The 23,885-nt window shown below is 39.3% G+C and overlaps 1 protein-coding gene across 1 annotated transcript; it reads right to left on the bottom strand.

The window, feature by feature from the left end:
- Nucleotides 1-4,644: 4,644 nt before the first annotated feature.
- On the bottom strand, nt 4,645-23,197 carry YME1L1 (YME1 like 1 ATPase; the record flags this gene model as incomplete). Its single annotated transcript, XM_079538205.1, has 19 exons — nt 4,645-4,788; nt 5,884-5,970; nt 6,438-6,511; nt 6,611-6,737; nt 7,527-7,678; nt 8,314-8,469; nt 8,832-8,944; nt 9,453-9,515; nt 9,962-10,094; nt 11,228-11,380; nt 11,854-11,944; nt 12,804-12,886; nt 13,637-13,744; nt 13,841-13,991; nt 15,095-15,204; nt 16,851-16,949; nt 18,380-18,542; nt 20,147-20,278; nt 23,168-23,197. The coding sequence occupies 19 exons, from the start codon at nt 23,195-23,197 to the stop codon at nt 4,645-4,647; spliced, it is 2,169 nt and encodes a 722-aa protein (XP_079394331.1).
- Between the last annotated feature and the right edge of the window lie 688 nt (nt 23,198-23,885).

The raw sequence follows: 23,885 nt of genomic DNA, 5'->3' as shown, positions 1-23,885 counted from the left end.
CCAAGATGCTTGAACCTTGAGGTTTTATAGTGAGATGATCAACGGGAGAGTACTGCCTCATGCTGCAGTGGTTCATAAATGTTTGGGAGACTTAGCCTGCTTAGGTTCCTAATGCAGCACAAAAAGCCCATAGGGAAGACTGACTCACATTTTTTGTTCTAATGAATCTTTTCTATGATCAAACATGTAGCTTTAAGACGACTGTATTTGTTTTGTTGGCTGCAGTTTCCAAATGGATATGTACTGTAGACTGATCTTGTGTGGACCATCTGAGTGACCATAGTGCTAAATGGCATGCCATAGCATGACAGAGCTGGAATTTCCTAGAAAGCATCACATCTAATTGAGGACAAAGTCAAAAAGCAACGCAGGTTTAAGCCATTCAGTTCTAAAGCTAAAGTCACAAGTTCCACTTTGTTTGTCTGTAACAATCCAATTTTTGATGCATCAACGGAGCAGAAGAACTTTCACTGAAGTATTGATAATAAATGAAGGGCTTTAGCTAGTAGGGACAAAATCTGGATTAAGAGCCAATACATTATTTGTCACCAATTTATTGAGCTACCTGTCAGAAATCTGCTGAGTAGAGGCAAATAACATTTGTAATTTAGGAAAAAAGGGAGTCCAGGAGGTATAAAACTACACAGTTCAAATCTACAGCTGAGGAGCATTTCTTGTGAAAGCTGCAGCCAGTGTGGCAAAGCCCCTGTTCCACCTGGATTTGGGGCCAATTCCATAAGATTACATCCAGACATCTGCTGGAAAAGTAGCACAGCGAGTTGCAGGCAATCCAGGAGGCTCCTGGAATGCATTGAGGATGACTTCCCAAGTCAAGTAATTTGGGGGTGCAATACTGGACCTGTGCTCACCAGTGAAATGAACTCATCAGTGACATCAGGATGGGAGGCTGCCTGGGCTGTAGTGACCATGCTGAGGTTGAATCCACACTCTGGAGGGACATGAGACAGGTGAAGAGTACAATTAAGAAGCTAAACTTTAGGAAAGCTAACTTCCAGCTCTTCAAGTAGTTAGTCAACAAAATGCCCTGGGAAACTGTCCTCGTGGATAAGGGTGAAGAGCAGAGCTGGCAGATCTTTAAGGACGCTTTCTTCAGTGTGCAAGAGCTTTCCATCCCCAGGTGTAGCAAGTCAGGAAAAGAAGACAAGAGACCAGCATGGCTGAACTGGGACCAACTAGTCAAACTGAACAGCAAGAATGCACAGACAGTGGAAATGGGAACAGGACTGTGGAAAGAATATAGGGAAGCTGCTAGTCTGTGTAGGGATGGGGTCAGGAAAGCCAAGTCCAAGCTAGAACTGAACTTGGCTAGGGATGCCAAAAAGAACAAGACAGGCTTCTACAGGTACCTTCAACCAGAAATGGGAAGTCCAGCAAGGCGTACCCCCTCTAGTGAGTGACACAAGCAGACTGGTTACAACAGACAAGAAGGCTGAAGTACTCAACAATTTTTTTGCCTCGGTCTTCTCTGCTAACTGCTTGCCGCACAGCCCTCAAACATTCAGTTTGGTAGGAGGGGATTGGGGAAGCAGTATCCTCCCACTTTAAGCAAGGATCAGGTTCGCAACCAGCTGAGGAAGCTGAACATCCGCAAGTCTGTGGGTCCCGATGAGATGCATCCCAGAATCTGAACGGAACTGTCTGATGTGGTTGCCCAGCCACTCTCTATATTTCAAAGGTCGTGGCAATTAAGTAAAGTCCCTGGTAGCTGGAAAAAAGGAAATATCACTCCCATTTTTAGAAAGGGTAAAAGGGTGACCCTAGGAACTGGCATGCTAGTTTCATCTCTGTGCCAGGGAAGATCATGGAACAAGTCTTCTAGGAAGTTATGGTAAGGCACATGGAAGGCAGGCAATATGGGAGAGCCAGTGTGGCTTCACTAAGGGCAAATCCTGCTTGACTAACTCAGTGGCCTTCTGTGATGGTGTCACTGCATCAATGCACAAGGGAAGAGCCACTGATTTCATATGTCTCGACTTTCATGTGAGGCCCTCAGCACAAGAGAAGATGGACCTGCTAGAGCAGGGCCATAAAAGTCATCAGACAGCTGGAGCTCCTCTCCAGGGTTGTTCAGTCTATAGAAGAGAAAGCCCTGAGGAGATTTTACAGCAGCCTTCCAATACATAAACGGGGCTGAAAGGAAAGATGGGGGGACTCTGTAAGGGAGTGCAGTGACAGGACAAGGGGAAATTGTTTTTAAACTGAAGGAGATTTGTATCAATTATTAGGAAGAAATTCTTCCACCTGAGGGGGGTGAGCAAAGCACAGAACAGAGTGCCCCGAGAAGCTGTGGATGCCCTTTCTCAGGAGGTGTTCAAGGCCAGGTTGGATACAGTCCTAAACAACCTGACCTAGTGGGAGGTGTCCCTGCCCCCAGCAGAGAGGGTGGAGCTAGATGATCTTTAAGTCCCCTTTTAATGCAAGTCCCTCTATGATTCCATGCGAGTTTGGTTGAAAGCACATACATGATACATGCACACCACCCCCTGAGGAAAAGCAAGTGTTCAGCAGCACAGCTCTATGAGCCGGCCAGAAGGCAAATATATACTTTATACCCAAAAGAAACCGCACTTGGCTCTTCTTTGTGTATACCAAGAAGTGTTCAAAATAACGATGTTACACCACAGGACTCACCCCACAAAACAGATCATTCAGTAGATATTTTTACTTTTGAAGTCAAAGTTTTCTGCTTTTGCTTTTAATGACAGATTGGCATTATTCCACTGGAAGCATTTCTGTCAAAGTCCCATTGGTGAAAGCAGGAATTGAAGAACAGGTCTGAATTCCTAGGGAGAACATCCCCTAGAAATATAATTAGTATACATTTTTCCTGTAACTACTAAATTTATTTACAAGTTCAAATGTTTTGTATATTCCATTTACGTAACAGGAACTCTGTATTACATTCTGTAGCTTTTTACAGTGGTAAGTAAAAGGAAGAGCCAATGTCCGTAATTAAATTGAACCTTTATTATTCCAAAAACAGATGCAAATATGCAGTATATTTCTGTTTCCATTGGCATATTTCTAAAATACATGTACAACTGTAACTAATCAGCCTAGGCATTTGGTATACTGTTTTTTAACATTTTCAAGTTCTCCCATGCTGGGATGTCACTATCATAGCTGACAATGGAAAAATAAGCAAATAGAAAGTTATCCTAGTTTCAGAAGAAAAAAAGAATGCATGTGATCTTGCTGGAAAAAAAAAAAACAAAAAAACAAAAACAGGTATTACACTCAGAAAACCCTAAAGCAATTTAAAGTTAGCTTTAAATGTGGTTATCAATCGTCATTCACATTTATTGGCACCAACCCAACTATCTTCATCTCCAACCATGTCAAACATTCCACATTAACACAATAATGAAGGCCTTCTCTGCAACAGAAGTTTACAGTCCCAAGAGTCTACCATTAATTGTGCAGAAGATTATAATAAAGCTGTGTTATTCCTAAAAACCAGTTCCATGAGAACAGCAGAATACTGGCATACAATTGCTAGCAATCATTTCTATTTGGTTGGAAACTGATTTTTGCAAGAACCCAGAATTTCCAGGAGCTTCTGTAAAAGTTGGATGAAGAGGAGGAGGGGGGGGAAAAAAACTCACAACAAAAAACCAGCTTTCCTAGCTGTATTGAACAGGACTGGGAATGTTATTTGAAACACACGCCTCAAATATTTTCTGAACTACTGCTTTTTAGCAAAAAAAGTAGTGTCCACTTTGAAGAAATTCTTTGTTGGATTATCAAATGCTATACATAGTATTAGCACAAACTAATTATATAGGATCTCCAGCAGTATAAAAGCACTTATCAAATCATATCTATCTACTGCAGTAATAAAACAAATTAGGAGTCTTGTCAGCAGCACATCAGAGGTCACAGGTGTTTCTCTTATCCCTGCCATGGTTCTGCCCAAAACACAGTCCAAAGAGATTGGACATGTTTAGCCTGTTACTGGTGTTCACGTTAAGATCTCTCTCCCAGCTCTGTATGTGTGTATTTTAACTCCAGGAACACTGAGAAGATAAATCTGTAATATTTTTGTTTTACATGAAGCTCTCATAATTCTCTTTAGAGATGCACTCTGTAGCTGCTTCATTCATACATGTGCTTTGTTGCATTTCCAAATATATCTTCTTTAAAAGTGATCCCTACCTTCAAACAGAGTATGAGCATTAGACTACATACTGCTTTACATGTCAATTTGTCACTACCCATAAAAAACTCTATAGTGCATATTATGGGGTATCACTTCAAACGCACACGTAGCAGCACGACTCAGGAAGCGATGCCAAAACACACCACAGTACATCTGCACATTTTTCTTCTCAGCTTCAACACGACTGACTAAACCAGAACACTGAATTCAACCCTGAGATTTGTCTTTCTGAATAACTTCTTGTGGGAAGAGCAGAAGATGAAGAGCATTTTTTATTCTCGTGTCTTATTCCAGTGAGACACAACAAACAGATAAACAACAGAAGCTCACAAGAAACAGAATTAATCATAACATGTCACTAATGCCATACACACATCAGAAAGGGAAAAAAGCTATGCTGCGTAGACTACTGCACTGCTAGATGTACATTCTTCAGATTATCAGTAACTGCATCCCAGAAGTTATCATCTTACTTCTAGTTTTTTCCCCTCTAGAACGATTTGGATTTCTTTGGCATCCAAAGTCTCGTATTTCAAGAGAGCTTCTGCTAAATTCTTGTGTTCTTTTGCATGAGTCTTCAAGATGTTCTTTGCTCGCTCGTATGAGTCCTAGTATTAAACAAACAAAAAAAAAAGTAGTAGGAATTTAAGACATCTGAACAAAAGTAACAGCTTTTTAAAATTGTTTCTGGGTAAATGCAGCTTGAAACATGTACTTAAAGTCATGCCACACACATCACAGCTCGCACAGCTCCTGTCTCACCAAGATTTAAGAGCCAGCTGGCATAACTGCTCAAGAAAACATAGCTTTATGCCATCTCCCCATTTTGCAGAAGTACAACTGAAAACAAAATCCACAGACAAGCCTAGTATGACTTAGAAAGCATTTCTACGTCTGTAAAGACCTTATGAAATATTTGATTTTACATAATGGACACTGTTGCAGCATTCAAGATGTTCCTCAAGGTGTAAAGTTCTTCAGACATTGAGCTCTCAAAAAATGTACATCCTGAAAGGTGAACGGCTACCCAGCAAGTTTCCTGTTGCTGCAAGTAGAACTGCCAGCAGTACCAGCTTCAATTTTAACTTTCAGTTCTACATTGACAGCTTTTTAGCTCACCAGTCAGTTCAGAAACAGTTTCAGCAATAGTTGTTAGAGTTTAAATATCACTAGATATAAATAGTTCTTATGCCTGTAGGAAACTAAATCAGAATACCAGAACAGATCTGGAAGTTTGGTGACAATCAACTGTTACAACCTTCCCTAAGCATCTGATCCTGATCCCCGTGAGAAACAGAACCCCTGACCAAATGACTCTGATCTCATCCAATGGCCATTTCTGCACAAAATGAGTTAGCTGCAAGTTACAAGATGTGGGAGCAACACGCAGCTGTTGTATCTGTTCTATAACACTTTACAGCACTATTTTTTTTCCTATGATTACACAACATACAAACCCTGATGTAATGCAAGAGGAAGTGTTAAAGAACATTAAAAACCCAATGCCATCAACATGTTATCCACTGCTTGCAAAGGAATATATACAAGAAGTTTTAACATGCAAATATTCCAAATTGTTGCCATGTGAAATACTGGGAATGCTTTCAACAGCCTACGTATTTTCACTGATATACATCACAAAACTAAACTGGTGCTCAACTCATCTCAAAACAAGCGTATTACAGCAGAAGGAAGATTCTTACCCGTAGAAGTGTTCTTACTTCTTGTTCAATTGCAGATTGAGTTTCAGGGCTAACTTTACCGGTGTCGGTATAGGTCATAACACCAAGCTAAACAAACAAAATTGTTCACAAAAAGAATTTCAAACAAAAGCAGCAAAACAAGAAGCCTCTCCGTTACCTATGTAGTCACTGCAGAGTTCTGTTCCCATAGATCACAGTACAGAACCCAAAGTATTTCATTTAAAAGGAAAACAAAAAAGACTACTGACGCAACAGTGATAATGAAAGAAGTTTCTTTACAAGTATACAAAACTCAACATTTCCTTTACCCTGCCCAACACTTTTTTTTTCCCCCCTGCAGACCTTAGTAACTTTTGAGGTCACTGATGAGGAGAAGATCTTGCAAGTTGATTTTTAAACTACCGTGTACACAGGTTTTCTAATTCAGTTTCCTATAGCAGGGCCAAATGTAAAGCCTTCCTTTTTGGCAGAACTATTCTGCCTATCACAACTGACAGCCATTACAGAACATTTCTGTGTAGCACGTAAATATTTAAGCACTGGTGATACACTACCTTCTCACTCATTCCAAATCTAGTCACCATGAGTTTTGCAATTTTAGTAGCGTTGTCAAAATCACTGGAAGCACCTGGATAGCAAACAAATTTAAATTAATTACTGAAATCAAGTTAAATACGCCTGTCCATGAACTCTAATCACAAATTCTTCTAACTATTGATGACTTGACCTGTTGTGATGTGATCACTTCCGAATATGAGCTCTTCTGCTACTCGTCCTCCCATGCAGACATCCATCTGTGCAAGTAACTGGGATCTAGTTTCACTCCATCTGTCATTTTCTGGGAGCAAAGACACCTGGAAGATAAAGAAATACAGTCAGGTAACAAACTGAAATAATCTGAAAAGTAATCTTGTTTAAATCCAAAGGGGAGTAATGGCTTTACACAACTATGTGAGTACTCTGGGCCACCTTCTGGACTATGCCCTCACCAGGTTTGCTTGGTCTACTAGCTGAAATAGCTTCCTTTGAGCCACCTCAAAAAAATTAATAACAGAACCTTACAGGTAGGACCAGAAACAGAACAATCTATTCTATCCATTTCTTCTTATTTTCTACATTTGGACTGATCAACTTCCTGGATGATTCACACTGATTACTTTATTTATCTGACCACATTAACTTGCACAGAAGTTCTACAGAAAGACTGGAACTACACTTTTTCTTTTCTACCAGGAGCTACCATGCACTTACACAGAGAGAATATCTATAGTAGAGAAACAAGGTAATTAACTAATCTGGTTTAGAAAAAGTCACACAAGACACAAAACAACCAGATAAAGTATGTGTGTATTAAAAGTGCAGCTAAGCAGCGTTGCTACTCTCTGATCCTTCAGACATTCTTCTGAGTGCTGCACTTGAGTGCTATTTTAACTGTAGCAGAATCAAATCAGTATATTAGCAAGAGCTACTGTATTTCGGAATGAAGAATATTTGTACCACATAAGAGACAACCAGCTTGCCAAGAGACTGCTGAAACAGCAAATCTCAATACACATTATAATATAAGGACAACAAATAGCACTGCTGCCAAAATACTTTTTAGAATTATCAGTAAACCAACGAAGAATTATAAAAATACTCACATGCCCCAGGGTTGTTCCTCGTGTCATGATGGTAGCCTTGTTGATCGGCATTGCATCCTTGGTATAGTATGCAATGATGGCATGTCCAGACTCGTGGTAAGCAGTGATGGTTTTGTTTTTTTCATCAATCTCTACACTTCTGCGCTCAGGTCCTTCAAAGGAAGGAAAATTAAACTTGCCTGTACGGCTGGCAGCCATGGTACATGTGGAGTATGCATACGCAGGGTACAAAGTAGCAGTTGAACAGTATACAAGCATAACTAAAATACTATTTGTAAATACTCTGCATTTAATGAGCATTAATTAGCGTCCAAAATTGACCTACCTGTACTTAACAGCAAAGCTGCCTCTAAAGGAACAGACTAAAATGAATCATGAACCTGCCTATCTGATGAAACTGCACTTCCTCTCGAGTTTGATTAGAGTAGACCTTAAGTCTATATGTCACAGGTGTTTGTGTTGTGTTACCATATGACAGTTAATAGAAAGGAGTTCCGGGTTTCTAGTTACCTATTCCTAAATGGAGGGTAGGAGGAAATCAAACCTGCACCTTCCTCCGCGTTCGTGTATAAAACACAATTTCTGATAGAGCATCAACTCTTAAAGAATGTTTTCTGCACTAGATTTAACATAATTATTCTCTGGTCTCAAATTCTATTCAGAATTAACTAAACAGAAGATGTATTTGTATAAAAACAAAAACCCTCTCTTCTTCTATGAAAGTGTAAATCACACATACAGAAAACTGCTTTAACGTATACTATGTGTTATGTATATTATGTCCTACCCATTAGGATTTTGTCCTTGGAGAATTCCAACTCCTTCATGGTTACCATATCTTTTCCATCAACAGCTGCCTTCAAGGCAGCTTGATTTACAAGATTCTCAAGCTCTGCTCCAGAAAAACCAACTGTGCCTCGTGCAATTATTTCTGGATCAACAGCTGTGGGGAAAAAAAGAAAGTCGTTCAGGTCCACATTGCTCCTGAAAAATCTTCCACCATGAACAGATACCAAGAAGTGATCAAATTATGAGCAAGAACCACATTCTATTAAAAACAGTGCATTCAACAGAAGTGCTCAAAGAAATGAGTGCTAATGCTTAAAGACACTGTTCAGAGGAGGTAAGAAACACTGCCTCAGAAAACTGTCTTAACACTCTGTAACATTGTGTATTATTATCTTGTTTATTTTTAGGTATGAGGTAGAGATACTGCTGCTGTTGGAATAAAGGGCTGAGATATCAATGGGCTGGCTGAATATGAACAGTTATGTCAAAAGATACTGTAATAAGGTATTTACTTACATTGATCATACTTGATTTTATTAAGATACCATTTCAGAATTTCCGTGCGACCTCTTACATCAGGCTTGGGAACAGTAACTTGCATGTCAAAGCGACCAGGACGAATTAGAGCACTGCAGGGAGAAGATCATTTAATACACTGACTCAAAAAGGCTGCAGTAAACTTTTCCTAAGAGATATGAGCAAGACAAATGTACCTGACCCTTCTAAAGACATCTACATAAACCACATTTCATTTCTTATTTGTGGCTAAAGTCAGATAAAAGATACGTTGCCAACCAATTTTTAATGTTTTTTTTTACTTGTAAATACAGTAAGATAGTATTGCTAACTACTACTAAACTGCACTGCAAACAAGGAACACAGCCAGTCAAATTAAGTCAAAAACCTTGCAGAAGTTTTAGTTATTTAGAAGCAGGTTACTTATTTTTTAATACTTAGCTTAACAACCTTTTAAGTGCCTCTTCAATTTAATTAACTCTTCAATTTACAAACCTCTTTAGCTGCAAATACTTTCAACTATAATATTGTAATAGCTGAAAATTACCAAAGCAAGCTTTAGTTGCTGTATTTAAAAAAAAGAAAAACATGCCATGGAAGTGATGAATGAGCCATACTCACTTATCTAATGCCTCAGGGAAGTTTGTTGCACCGATAATAACAACACCTTCATTAGGTTTAAAGCTGTATTAAAAAAAAAAAGGCAAAAATGCATTTTTATACAGAATTTACACTTATTTTTAAACAATTTCTATTTCTTATTAGAAATGACTTTAACTGACCAGTCATCTCAACTCACATTTGATCCACTAATGACTACATTTATCCCAGTAACTGGTTGAAAATCATGCCCTGATGTCAGAGTTGCGATCTAATAAGAAATAATTTCAGGTGACTGTAGATACTACATTACTGTAACTTAAAAGCTTCTATGTTACTTAAGGCCATTAATGATGACTTTCTACTACTGCCAACAGTAACATAAGAGCATTATCATAGTATCATAGAGATTTATATCCTTAAAAGTATTTTTAAAAGTTAAGACAACCAAACTGTAAGGAAGAAAAATTAATCCAAATATTCAAAATACTAGTCAACACCTTCTATACCCTCAGAATCCAGATATTTACCCATCCATTTCAGCAAGAAGTTGATTAATGGTCTGCCTTGAATACGGATGCATCGGAGATTCAATTCTCTTCCCACCAACGGAGTCCAACTCATCAATAAATATAACACATGGTGCATTTGCTTTTGCTTCCCCTGACAAAAGAAAAATAGCTGAAGGACACTTCAACCACACAAACTAACAGAAAGCATATGATGCAATTCAGGATTCTCCTATTTCTATTAGCCTTGCATTGGAACATTGTATCATCACCTAAACTGTCGCAATTTTAGCCTCCATTTCAAAAAATGTATTTCATTCTTGAAGCAACAGAGCAGCAAGTTTTTCATCTCTACACCAGCTTCTATATTCTTACCATGCTACAAAAAATTACAAGTGCAGCAGATTAAGAAATTCACCCTATCCTCTATCAGCTCCATACAACAGTTTATTTCTCAGGCTCAGGTACAAAACATTAATCTATTAAGTAAAAATAATGTCATTTTTACAGAGCCTGCCTTTTAATGGTGAAAGACATCACCCTCAAGCATACAGGTAATGAGAACAAAATAAAATACAGTAATAAACTTTAAGATAAGTTTTACACATGCATACCAGGATGCAGTTCATCTCATCCAGCTGAACATACAAGTAGTGTCAATGTTAAGCTGACCTGTACTTATCTAAACTTCCATAACCAACAGAAAGAAAGGCACGCTTTGTTCCCCTTCTAAAAGGAAGCGACATCTCTTCTACAAATGCAAATCACCTCTTACAGTGCCGATGCACAACGCTATCAATCGTACATGCAAAAGATAAGTTCATTTCCCCCTCAACACCCTCTGTAATATTTATTTCCATAGTTAAAGAAAGCATCTCTTGTGCAAACTATCAACCTAAAAATGTAACAGTTTCATTCTAAAGCCCTTTCCTCTAGTCCCATTGAAGGGAGCAAGTTTTACATTTTATGGTCATACAATTACAAATTGAAATATTACTTTTACTTACAGAACACTGTGTCTTTGATTAAATAACTTCTACTCTCACTGGCATGCTGTAACATCAGTTACAATTTTGCTACAGTTTCATTTTGACCACCAAGTGTCTACAACCAATTGCTGCTCATGGAAATCTGAGACACTTAAACACTTACAGCTTTGTTATCCTGAGACGGTGCTATTTTCCAGTAACCAAAATTGTACCTTATCATACTTTCACTATCTGTAAGCAATACTGAATACTCATCTTGCACACTGAAAGATTTCAAAAACACAACTGCTCAACTTACTGAATAGGCTTCGGATGCGGCTCGCTCCCACACCAACAAACATCTCATCAAACTCTGACCCAGAAGCGTAATAAAATGGCACATCAGCTTCACCAGCTACAGCTCGAGCAAGAAGAGTTTTGCCAGTACCAGGTGGTCCAACCAACAGAATACCTGAAAGGAAAGAAAACATAGAAGAAAAACCACCCAACAAGGACAAATCCATACAGCCTTATTGTCCAGCTGTGCTTTCTGTGCATTAAAGGAATTTACATTGGGCTTCAAAAAGCTGTGCTATCCTATTTCAGATATGTATGAAGAGGCCCCTTTAAAAGATCTGGAGTCTGATCCACATTTAAACAACCACAAAAAAAAGGTTTGTAAGACTATCAAATAAAAGCTGAAACAGGACAAAATGATTAAATCCACTACAAATGCCTAACATTGTTTTACTACTTATCTCAAATATAAACAAAATGGAACAGTGGTATTTAGTACCATTTTGATCATGCACCTTTTTGACTCCAAAACCAAAGGAAAAAATATTCAAGGATTAGTCTGTAAATCAGTCATTCAACATGGAACAAAGCTACAAAATATGGCTATGTCTACATACAGTTCTCACTTCTGTGAGCAATGATTCTTACCTTTTGGAAGTTTACCTCCAAGTACAGTAAATTTATGTGGGTTTTTCAGGAATTCTACAACTTCCTGCAATTCCTGTTTAGCTTCTTCAACCTATACATTAAAAGCATGTCACAAAGAGTCAATAAGCACTCATAAAATATTGCATCTTTTCATAGATAAACTTTGTACTACAGGCTTAGATAAGTTTATTTGAACAGAAATATAAAATGGAAGGGAAGGAGCTAAGAGTATCACAAAACTTTTGTATTGATACCAAACCTATTTCCTAGAATTGTTTACATGAATCAGTAACACTGAAGTTCACAAAACTAAGGGATAACCAAACAGTTCAGGACCAGATCTGACCACCAAGACAAATACGGAATCACAAACTATGTCAAGATATCAATTTAATCAGTTAAAAAGATTAAGCTATTCAGGCAAGGGGAAGCCCTCATTTTGCAACACACAGCCAAGGAACAGATGAAGAGCAAAAATAATAAAGTTATCCCACCAGCAGTGCCAGGCCCAGTTGTTCCTAGGAATCTCTGTATCTCCAATAAATATGTGAAAATGCAATCATCATGTCTTTCAAACATAAAAATAAGTGTGCGAAGTCAAAACCACAGATTCTAACTTGAAGTCAGTATGAAGCTCTGCTTAGATTCCAATATATTGATAAAGTTTTGGAGGAAGGAGAGGAGCAAAGAAATGAGGCCAGTTACTGCAGACTGCACTGCTCCTCTACTTCACAGAAATAGGAAACGTAGTTCAATCATTCATATTCTTCATTCACTTCAGTTTTAATGCCTTAAGCTTATCCAAATATGAGAAAGATCTGTTTCTTTTAAAACAGGCCATAAAAAGCAGTTCCTTTAACATAGCAAGATGTTCTCCAGGCTCACAGTGCTTACTCAAAGACTTAACAAATTTCTGAATTGACTTTTGAGTTCAGAACTTTTGAACTTACCCCTTTTACATGTTCAAAGGTAACATTTTTCAGCTGGATTGGATCCACTGCTGCATCAAAGATACTTGATGTTCTAAAGCGTACTGACAGCAGAAAAGGCAAAATTTATGCAGTTACTTTGTTCCAAGAGCATACCTTGCACTCAAATCCATACAATGTTAAGCCATCACCTTTACACACAGCCTTTTAAAAAGCAATGTTTCCATTTACAAGTGTGCAGCAAGAATAAAAAACACTAAAAAAATATTTAAAATATTTTCAGTTAATTCAGTGGTAAGCTCTTTTAGGTATAGAAAGCTTTGCATCCAAAAGCAGATACACAGAAACACAAGCTCTCCTTCAACACAAAGGTGAAATTCTCCACTTATCTGAGCTCAGCCTTTGTTCATTCTGCCATTTCCAAAGGATTTTTCATGAAGGCAGTTGGCCATGCAAGTACCTACTCACTGTAAATTAGGTTGTGACCATAAATAGAAGTTGAAAAACTGAATCCTATTCCCTATTGCTGACAACTTAGATGTCACATCATTTAAATTCAAAGACTAACACAGTCTATGAAGAAACTACTTCTATATTAGTTTCCACGCAACCATTTCACTGAAATAATCAGGAAAAAATAACTAAAAAACTAAAGCTGTTCTTGAAAATGTTCTGTAGCATTAGTGTTTAAAAGACTGTAGTCAAAAGCAGTAACTATCTCCCACTAGTACAATGAAATATTATCCTAAAAACAATCATACAAAAACACTTTTAGTTTGAGCTAAACTTTTAGTTTGAGCTAAACATGCTGGAAGGAATAAAGAAAGTAAAAGAGTTTCAAAAACATAACTAACCAGCATCTGAAAAGGAGCCTTTCCCAGGTAAAAATGAGGAATATACAGCAAGATAAAAACATAAGACGAAGAGAAAGAAGGAAAGCAAACGGGATCTTCTTAAGGAATCTGTAAAAGAAAGCAAAGAAAAATATTAAATAGGCGAAAATAAACTACTTTCTGAAAGCAAAAAAAAAAAACAAACCACGGACTAAAACAACTTACCGAGTGTCTTCTGCAGGAATACCTGTGCTTTCAAAAAGCCCTCTGCAAAACCAGTTTTAAAAGCATCCTGGTGTGCTTCTGGGATGTTTTTTGTTTTCATTAGTGCATCCAAGTTCTCAACATCAATTCTTCGTTTTCTCAGTAAAAAGCCCTAAAACACATTCCACAAGAATGTTAGCCTATGCTAAGTTCTGATATACAGTTAACTTCTTTGGTACCATGGTGAGGGAAAGGGAAAAACAAAAGCTTAGAATTCAGATGCTGTGGGGTTAGACAGTATAAACCAGTAGGCTAAGTGTGAGATCACAAAGGTACAAGCAAGAGCCATCTTGATTTTTGCTCTGAGCAGATCAGGCTCCGAACCCCAAATGGACAATTGAGCCAAGAGACTTTGCACACAGCTAGCTTTGTACATGGATTCAGTGCAACCTATTTGCTTAAGCCTTTTCCTTCATGAAAACCACTTATTCCCAAACGTTAAATATTTTCCAACTATAGTTTTGACAGAGTTGATTAGATATGTATCATACCCTCTCAAATCAAAGACCACCACCACATGGAGCTAACTCTGGTGCATCTCCATCCATAGAAAATTTAGTCCATAGATTAAGTAAATCACACATGCCTAGACAAATTGGAAAGTTCAGAGCTAATTTACACATAAAATAAGAACCAATGCTATAATTAGCCTGACTTCCACATAACCAGTTAGGAGCAAAGAGTATCAAAATCAACTTTGTCTTGGTAAGTGCCTGGCCACCCCAAGCCTCTACTGAATTCTCTACTGAATTAAGAGAATTAAGAGCAGACAAGTTTTTAAACCCATAGAAACATCAAATATAAAGATTCTGCATCTTAATAAAAGATAACTACTACAAATAAGTCTATTCTCAAAGCATCAATAACACTCTGAATCACTAGGGAAAAAAAATTAAGAAAAAGGTTTTATGTTAACTCTCTGCTTTAAATACTTAACTGACTCCAAGCTATTTTAAACGAAACCACAAAAATAGAATAGACAGTTTTATTTCCAGAACTTAAAACCAGTTTCTCAATTTGAAATTATCTCCCTAAAGATTAAAATAATCCCTAGTCATAACATATTAAACAAATCTGTGCATTATTGAGAAAACCAGTACGTTGCCATTTAGTTCAGAATTTACAATTACTAATGTAAAAAAATCTTAGAGCACTGTTGGTAAATTACAAAGATTTACTTAAGAAGCACAACTTCCTAAAGTCATCTGTAGTTACCTTCAAAAGAGAAGGAAAAGAACTCTTTGTTTCAGTGAGTTGTTCAGTGGTTGACTGCAAACGCCTTGATTTTGACCGCAACGTCTTGAAGCTCCGGGTCTGCATGTAGACTTGGGTTTGAAAACAAAAAGGAATTACGAAAAATGGAAAATTTAGAACTATCCCTTACTACCACACTGTGATTAAAAACACAGGTAATTTCAATTTATTAAATGAAAAATATATGGAGCAAATATAACCTTCCCAAAATAATCAAGTTAAAAAGCGAAGAAAACTGCAGCCCATTTCCAGCCAAAAAAATGTGAAGTTGTCTGAAGGCACTTTTGGATCTGCTAGGAATAAACACCATAAATAAATCAAAACATTGTAATGGTAAGCGCATTGTTAGGCAGCCCTGAACAACAGCTGTAATCCAAGCTTTCAGTTTCAAGTATGCTATGCTGTGTTTTACAATACATTTTTTCCATAATAATTTTTAAGGAAAATGGATCAGCTCTATCGTCATCTCTGAGAACAGCAGAAACAAACAGATCAATTAAATCCGGGCACTCTGACAAATCTTTCATATTTGAAATCTCATCCAGAAAGGATGGGAATGAAAATTCATGCTTTAAGACAAGATCTATTCAAAAGCTCAGCTAAAAAGCTGCACTGAAGAGATCCTGAATGACTGTGATGCATTATTAACGTAGAAAGTGACAAAAGAAATCAAACAGTTTGAATACAAGGAGTTTATAACACTGCAGGTCTTTCTTCATGACTACAGAAACCTTGTGGTGGAGATTTTAATCACAAAGTACAAAAGCCAGGAATGTTAAACTTCTTTCACTAAAGCATTCTAAGATAATCAACAGCAGTCTAAAGGTCAGTTGTTGTGTGGGACTTCTTTTTATCACAGAACAGCACCACTGAAAAAGAACTTCTGCAGTTCACCCACTCCAACCTCTGCTCAAAAAAGAGGGCAAACTTCAACATCAGATCAGGCAGTTCAGTCACAACTTCACCAAAAAAATTGTTACAGAACTTCATCATTCTCACTATGAAAACTCCCCAGCACAAATTTCCTTTGTGATTACTTGCAACTGCTGCCTCTCCTTCAAGGTGCAGGAGAGAAAGGTAATTAATTTCGCTCCACCAGCAATTACATCCCATCCTGCCCTCTCTTCTGCTAACTTCAAAAGCTCCAATCTTTCAGCTGCCACCATACTGTAAGTGCATTACACTCTGTACCCTTCCAGTGCTGGGCTGCCTCTACTTTGTCAACACTTCTCTCGTAACTGAGGGACACAAACCAGATACAGTATCCAGATGCAGCCTCAGAAAAACTGAACAGATGTCAGTATTTGAACTCACTGAGCTCCTAATTACTTCCTTGCTAAAACAGCCCTGTTATTACCTTGCTTTTACACATCATGTATCCAGGAGCAGTTTAAACAAATCATGAAACCTTAGAAAGACCATTAGATTCAACAGATTTATTCAAACTTCTGTTGTCTTTTAATAATATTATACACAAATACTAACACCTTTGAACAATATTCTCGTTACAGCACATTTACTAACGTAAATCTGAAAACACACTGCTCAAATGCAAGAATAGTCTCAAAATTACTGTGCTAGTATCAATTTAAAGACTCTTCCTGGGAGTTTACCAATGTTTCCTGCATGACCTCTTTTAAAAAAAAAAAGAAAAAAGACCTTTCAAAATGAAAACATAATGAAGATTAAAAGCAAAGTGCAGTTCACTGTTTCATACCTGGCCAACACCTGAGCTCGGAACAGAAGTGTTGGAGGGGATGAGGAGTCTGTCTGTACAAACATGATGAGCGTAAAGCACTAAAGATGTCTACAAACCCTGTAAGAATTGATATAACAGAACGTAAACACATGTTAAATGGTAATTAAATATTACCTCTCGTTGCTTTTCCCTTTCTTAAACATGAATTCCACTTTACTAGTTCCCCCATCCTTCTCTGACAATCGAGACGTTGTTTACATGCTTCTTTCCCCAACACATCACTGTACATCTTTATAACACCTTCACTTCCTGCATTTATAGAATCATAGACTCACAAGGTTGCAAACGACCTACAAGATCATCCTGTCCAACTGTCTCCTCATCACCACTGCCACCACCAGCACTAAACCACATCACGCAGCACGTCATCCAGACGCCTCTTGAACACTGCCAGGGATGGCGACTCCACCACCTCCCTGGGCAGCCATTCCAGTGCCTGACCACTCTGAGAGAAAAAGTTCTTCCTTATGTCTAACCTAAACCTCCTCTGATACAACTTGCGGCCATTACCCCGTGTCCTGCTCGTTGCCTGGGAGAAGAGGCCAAATCCCTCTTCACCACAGCCTCCCTTCAGGAGGTTGTACAGTGCTATGAGGTCTCCCCTGAGCTTCCTCTTCTCCAAACTGAACAATCCCAGCTCCCTCAGCCGCTCCTCATCAGCCCTGTGCTCCAGACCCCTCACCAGTTTCGTTGCCCTTCTCTGGACACGCTCCAGGACCTCAACATCTTTCCTGTAGTGAGGAGCCCAAAACTGAACACAGTACTCGAGGTGCGGCCTCACCAGTGCTGAGTAGAGGGGGATGATCACCTCCCTGCTCCTGCTGGCCACACTATTTCTAATGCAGGCCAGGATGCCATTGGCCCTCTTGGCCACCTGGGCACACTGTTGGCTCATGTTCAGCCAAGCATCAACCAACACCCCCAGGTCCTTCTCTTCTTTACACATTTAAAGCCAATCCCAACAAAACATATTTAAGGAAACACTCTTGCTTTGTTGTTTTTTTCCCCCCAGCAAGGAAATACTCTACTCGTCCTGTTAACAGTTTGTTACCCTGAACTCCCTTTTATTTAGTCCTCACATAACACTGCTTCAAACAAAAAAATGGAACAGCCTTATGTAAACTAGAGATTTTCACATGTGTTACACTAGTAAGTGAGCAAAATCCATTTTATTTGGTGGAACAAAGTGGTGATTAAATTTCTAGCTCAGTCTCATCATTAAGACAACATGTACTCATGCTACAACTGAGTTCAGACAAGTTCAACAATCACCAACTTCAAGTATGAGCTCAAAACTGGATTTAGATATCTAAAACATAAAAGAACAACCCCATGATTCAAATAAACAAGATATTAACAGTTCCATTGAGAAACATACTAGACTAGACATTTTAAAACTATGAGTTATCTACAACACAAGAAGAACACAGCTCTCTTTCACAATTTAACTCAGCTCATGTTCATCAGCACTTCGCTCTAAAACATACCATGCTTATTTTCAAAGAACGACTCAGCAGAGACGTAGGACGTGTGCCACCGCGACGAGGCTTTGTTATCGGGATAGTACCCAGGAAGCAACCTGTTCATGAGCTCTTTGTACTGGTGAGGTTTCAAATCAGACAATCCCAGATCTCTGAAATTAAGTACAGACTGGAAAAAAAAAAAGTGTCCAGAATTTACTTTGTATTGTTAATAACTTGAAATTAGCCATGTTAATTGCAAAATATAGGTGCTGCATTGAGACGAAAAGTTCAGACAAAAAAAAATAAGCAATGAGAAAGAAATGAAAGGACACAGTTTAAGAGTATTTGCTACTGTCAACACAAAACAGCTTCTCCATATGCTCACGCTGATATTTTCATTATCAGGGTACACTTACTGTAAGCAAATTTTCTTCCCAATTCAGTCTTCTTTTTTAATACCTTTCACAATAGAAAGTCCTGATAGGACAAGGGGAAATGGTATCAAAGTAAAGAGATTGAATTTGGATATAAGGAATTATTTTTTTCTTTTTTAAACTTTTTTTTCTACAATAAGGGTGGTGAGGTGGTGGCACAGGGTGCCCAGAGCAGCAGTGGACATTTAAGGTCAGGCTGGATCAGGCTACAAGCTCCCAGTGTGGGTGCCCCAGTTTGTCCATCCCAGGGGAGCTGGGCCTGTAAGGGCCAGTTCTATGATTGCAGTAGACATGAAAAAAAAATGCTCTTTTCCAATTCTTTCTGATCTTCATGACTGAGTGAGCAGAAGGTGTGAGGGGATGATGCACAGCAATATCCAACCATTTTATTTCATTCACGTGGGAAAGGGACAAAATCCCACTTTCTCCTTTGCTTTTTGGCCAAGCTTTTACAGAAAAACTTCAATAGAGCAAGTTTAGCAGCAACATGAAGACTGGATATTTAAAAACTATATCCAGAATTCAAATAAAAATCTGAAAATAAAAATCTTTTTTGTATGAAATGAAAGGTATGAGATGAATGGACACAATGAAAGGAAAAAGTTTGTATTTAGAGGAGCATAAGAACTAAGATCTGTAATTTCTCACACAGAAAATTGAAGATACTATGAGAAAAGCAAAAGGTGCATCCACGTGAGTTATCAAAGAAGCAATCCTGATTTATGTAAATGTAATCTTGTATTTTACAGATGGGTATCTTTTAAACATGCTCAACTACAAAAACATTTTTTTCCTATTGGCTTTGACTCTTCAAAATATATATTAGCCTCTCAAGAGAGCTTTTCACTAGAGTTATTATTTTCTTAAACAAGAAGAAAATGTATGCCAAGCTATCCAAAATGTATTTGCACATAAATTACATTTTTTTATTGTTAGAACATTATGGGTTGTATTTTCATTTTTCCTAAATCATTTTAACATAAACTTTATGTTGTATTTTTGAGGTGAAACTAGATGCTCAGTAAGACATACATGAATAAAACATCAAAGCTGAAGTCATTTTAAAAGAGTCTCCTGGATGTATCCACAGTTATCACTGCATTCAAAGCTGAATTAAGCAGAAACAGGTTCTCTTCATCTCAGGAAATTATTACTGAGACAGGTACCAGCTGCATTTTTTTCTTATAAATGAAGTACTGTATTTTTGTAGGACTAACAAGACACTGACTTACTGAAGTTCTGTCAAAAGAAAGTTGCATTCCATCCATTCCTATTCCCATTACCTCATTTTATAAAACGAGTCAAATATTGAATTAAGTTATAAGCAAAAGACCCATTTTCCAAAAGTTTCCAGTACCTCACTGCTCTGAGCATCGTGCTCTGAGGTGGTGTCCCTCTGGGCAGGCTGTACGGATGTCGTGCTGGCAGTTTTAGTGGAGGGTTTTGGAGAATGAAAGGCATTGATAAGGTGACTCAAAGGAACGGTAGCCTGTAAGAAAAAAAAAACCACTTTAAGCTGTCTTCAACAATTTAAACAAGTCTCCCTTCCAAACTATGGCTGAAAGTATCTTGTACATTGCCTTTTAACCAAGAATTGCATAACAAATCACATGTACTTCGTTTCAACACGACACGGTGAGTTGGTAGCTCAAATTACAGAAAAAAATTTATGTACAACAGAATAGAAGATCGCAAAGTTTGGATGAGAAAAACAGCTACATTTCCTGTTACTTTTCAGATATAACACGGATTCTAGAAAGCAATCACTACATTTTCAAATACAGAAGCAGGTACAAATTATCAACATTTAGGCAACACAAAGACAGCCCTCAGTTCCCACCTAAACATTTAGTTAGAAAACTAACACAACTTATGGATGCTTGCTGAGTATGAAAACAAGGTTACTGTTACAATTAATACTTCCATAATGAATTTCAGGACTGTTTTTCCTCCAAGTATGATTTATTTGTTGTACTACAAAAGTGCTGTTACAGCTAGATAACAGAACAATATAATTTGTTGGTATCTTTGACAAATACTCCACAATTTTGTATCTTATTTGTATGAAATGATTGAAACTAAATGTGATTTTCCCTTATAGGAATTAAGCTTCTATCCACAGGAAAGATGTACAGCTTTTGGAGAAGGTCCAAAAGGCAGCCATGAAGGCGATCAGAGGGCTGGAGCACTTCTCCTATGAAGACAGGCTGAAAGAGCTGGGCTTGTTCAGCCCAGAAAAGAGAACGCTGCAGGGAGACCTCACTGCAGCTTTCCAATATTTAAAGGAAGATGATGAACACAAGGGAAATCAATTTTTTTTTATGCAGGTAGCCAGTGATAGGACTAGGGGAAATGGTTTTAAACTAAAGGAGGGCAGATTTAGATTGGATGTCAGGGAGTTTTTTGACTGACTGTTGAGGTGCTGGCCCAGAGAAGCTGTAGATGTCCCATCCCTGGAGGTTCAAGGCCAAGTTGTAAAGGGCCCTGTGCAGCCTGGTCTAGAACTTGATCTAGCAGCTGGCAACCCTGTCTGTGACAGGGTGCTTGGAACTCGATGATCCTTGAGGTCCCCTCCAACCCAAGCCATTCTATGACCGCAGTCAGTTAAATTACCTCCCGAATAGAAACATACAAGCACACAAAAAGGAAACACAGACCTTTGGAGAGATAGAGGTAAAGCAATAGCAAAACTATTTCCACACTGAAAAAAAATCTGCAAGTGGACACCACCTCTTGAAATGTTCAAATGCTGTTTATTTACAGTTACTGCCTTTCAGGAACTCTTTTGACATGGTATTTCTGAGGCCATCTTGGTGTCAGGACAAAACTAAGCATAAAGATCGCCTGTCTAGTAGACTTCACGATGTAGCTGCAGAAGAGAATACTCTTCAAGCAAAAGTAACAGAAAAAGAAAGGTAAATAAGATCACTCCTCTCACCAGTGACCAGGACTTAACTTCAGATACTAAGATGGACTATTATAACACAGAAAACTCTGGATTACCCGTAGACATATTACCTTGATAGTAGATCTCATCAAGCTGATTTTACTTGAAGCTATTCAAACCCCATGGGTAAACAGTGTTTAATCATGGGGATTTAATCAAAATCTTAATACTTCAAAGGAACTTATTTGTAAATACTGTGGGCTCTAGTATTGTTAGAATAAATAAGACACCTCTTTTCCTCCATGAAGTGATACTTCTATGACTTGAAGCACTTATATTTTTCCTGTTCTGTAGAGTATTTTTAAGTTTACATTTTCTCCCTTAGGATCCCATTTTAGCAACCTCTCTGAGTATCACACCAGCCTATACAAAGCATGCACACACAGCACAGTTAATTCTGCAGTTCAGCAGCCCTCAGCCATTTCAGTGACACCATTTTGTGAATTGGTATGCCCTGGGCTCCTGCTCCATCATGACCACGGCTGCCATGAATACACAGTACAAATCATTTCAACACTTCTGAAACGCCCCAGTGCCAGCATGTATCGCTAGGCAGGGAGGAGTTGGGCTGCAGCTCCCGCTGTGTGAACACCTCCTTGCGACTGCTGATTAAGCCCCTGCTTAAGTTCTTCAAGAACTTCCACGTGTTTTGACTAGACAGAAGGTACAGAAAGACTGCGCTGCACAATGTGAGAACTCCCTCAGAAGTAACTGCTCCAAGATAAACTCCAGAAGTTTGCAGTAAGATTATAAAGGCTCCAATGGTCAAAGTTGGCATGCAAACCGCTTATCAACCTTCCCCCTTGCATTTCGCAATACAAAAACGTGGAATGATGCATTCACAAAAACAACATCACCACTTTCACTTTGTAACATCAACAAAAGCAATTAACACAAAGCCCACTGTAACACAGTAATTCCACCAATGCAAAACTCAAGGATAAAAGCACTGGTTCAGATGAAAGCCCACACAACCCACAAGTGACATCCTGCACGCAAGCTCACAAACGGTGTCCTCCCTTCCAACTGCATCCAAATTGTTTTACGTAAGATAATTAAAGGACTTCTCCTGCACTACTGCTTAAGCCGCTTCTTTCTCACTGCCATAATTTCTCACTGCCATAACGCCCCGTGACAGCCCACTGCACAACTCCAGCTGTGCGAATAGAGCAGCCCCCGCTCCCACGACAGACACAAACAATAAGAAATGCCTCCTGCAGGTTACCTGCTTCAGCCGTACCCCGCTCCCTCCTCCACTGCCACGTTCTGTTCCTCTGTTCTCCCCCGCCCCAGAACGCCAAACGGCCGCAGCCCCGCAGGGACCCCCGCCGCCGGCCCAGCACCCCGTCCGAGGCCCAGAGGAGCCCCCGAGAGCCGTCCCGTGCGGAAGGGCCCCGAACGCCGCGAACTGCGCACCGCCAGACTCCTTACCTGAGGCTGCACGGTGGAAAAGGAAAACATTCTCCCAGCAGCGAGCACGGGGCGCCGCCCCGCTTCCCGGCCCACGAGAGAAAGCCGTGCCCTCCCGCCGCCCGGCCGCTGTAGCAGCCGCCGCGAGCAGGAGGACCCCGCCGGCCGGGAAAATGGCCGCCCCCTGCGGCCGGCTGCCACCAGGCCCGGACCGAGCCCGGAAGCGGTGGAAGAGCTTCCGGATCCGCCACCTACCGCCCGCCCCGCCCCGCGCCAGGTTGCTCAGCAACCCATTTCTCCCTCAGCACCGCGCCGCCTGCGTCGAGAGCTGGGGCACGGGCTGAGCCTCCCTCCCGCGCGGGAACGGAAAGCGGCGAGACTGGTGGGAGTGGTTTGCGTCCGAGGGCTCCGTCTAAGCCTCATGTACCGGCATGTCTGTTCAGACCGACAAATCCATAATCAGCATCAATAACCTAAATGCTGTTATTCACGTTCAGTTACAATGTAATCTAAATGATAGAATGGGCACGTATACCTGCGCATAGCAGACACTGGTCTTCGATATTCTTTTCTCCTTGCTTTGAGCTGTCTTTCCACGTGCCCAAAAATTACTTTTGGATGTTTATTATCATTTTCTTTCTTTCACCTGACTGCTGTTGTTCACCGTCGTTCCTTCCTTCACCAAAAACACCAGTTTTCACAAATCCAAATCAGCATTGCCTTCATGCATCTTCCTGCT

This window comes from Tetrao urogallus, assembly GCF_951394365.1.
Source record: "Tetrao urogallus genome assembly, chromosome: 7".
Lineage (NCBI taxonomy): Eukaryota > Metazoa > Chordata > Aves > Galliformes > Phasianidae > Tetrao > Tetrao urogallus.
The sequence above is the reverse complement of the archived record's forward strand: the minus strand, read 5'-3'. Positions and strand labels throughout refer to the sequence as shown.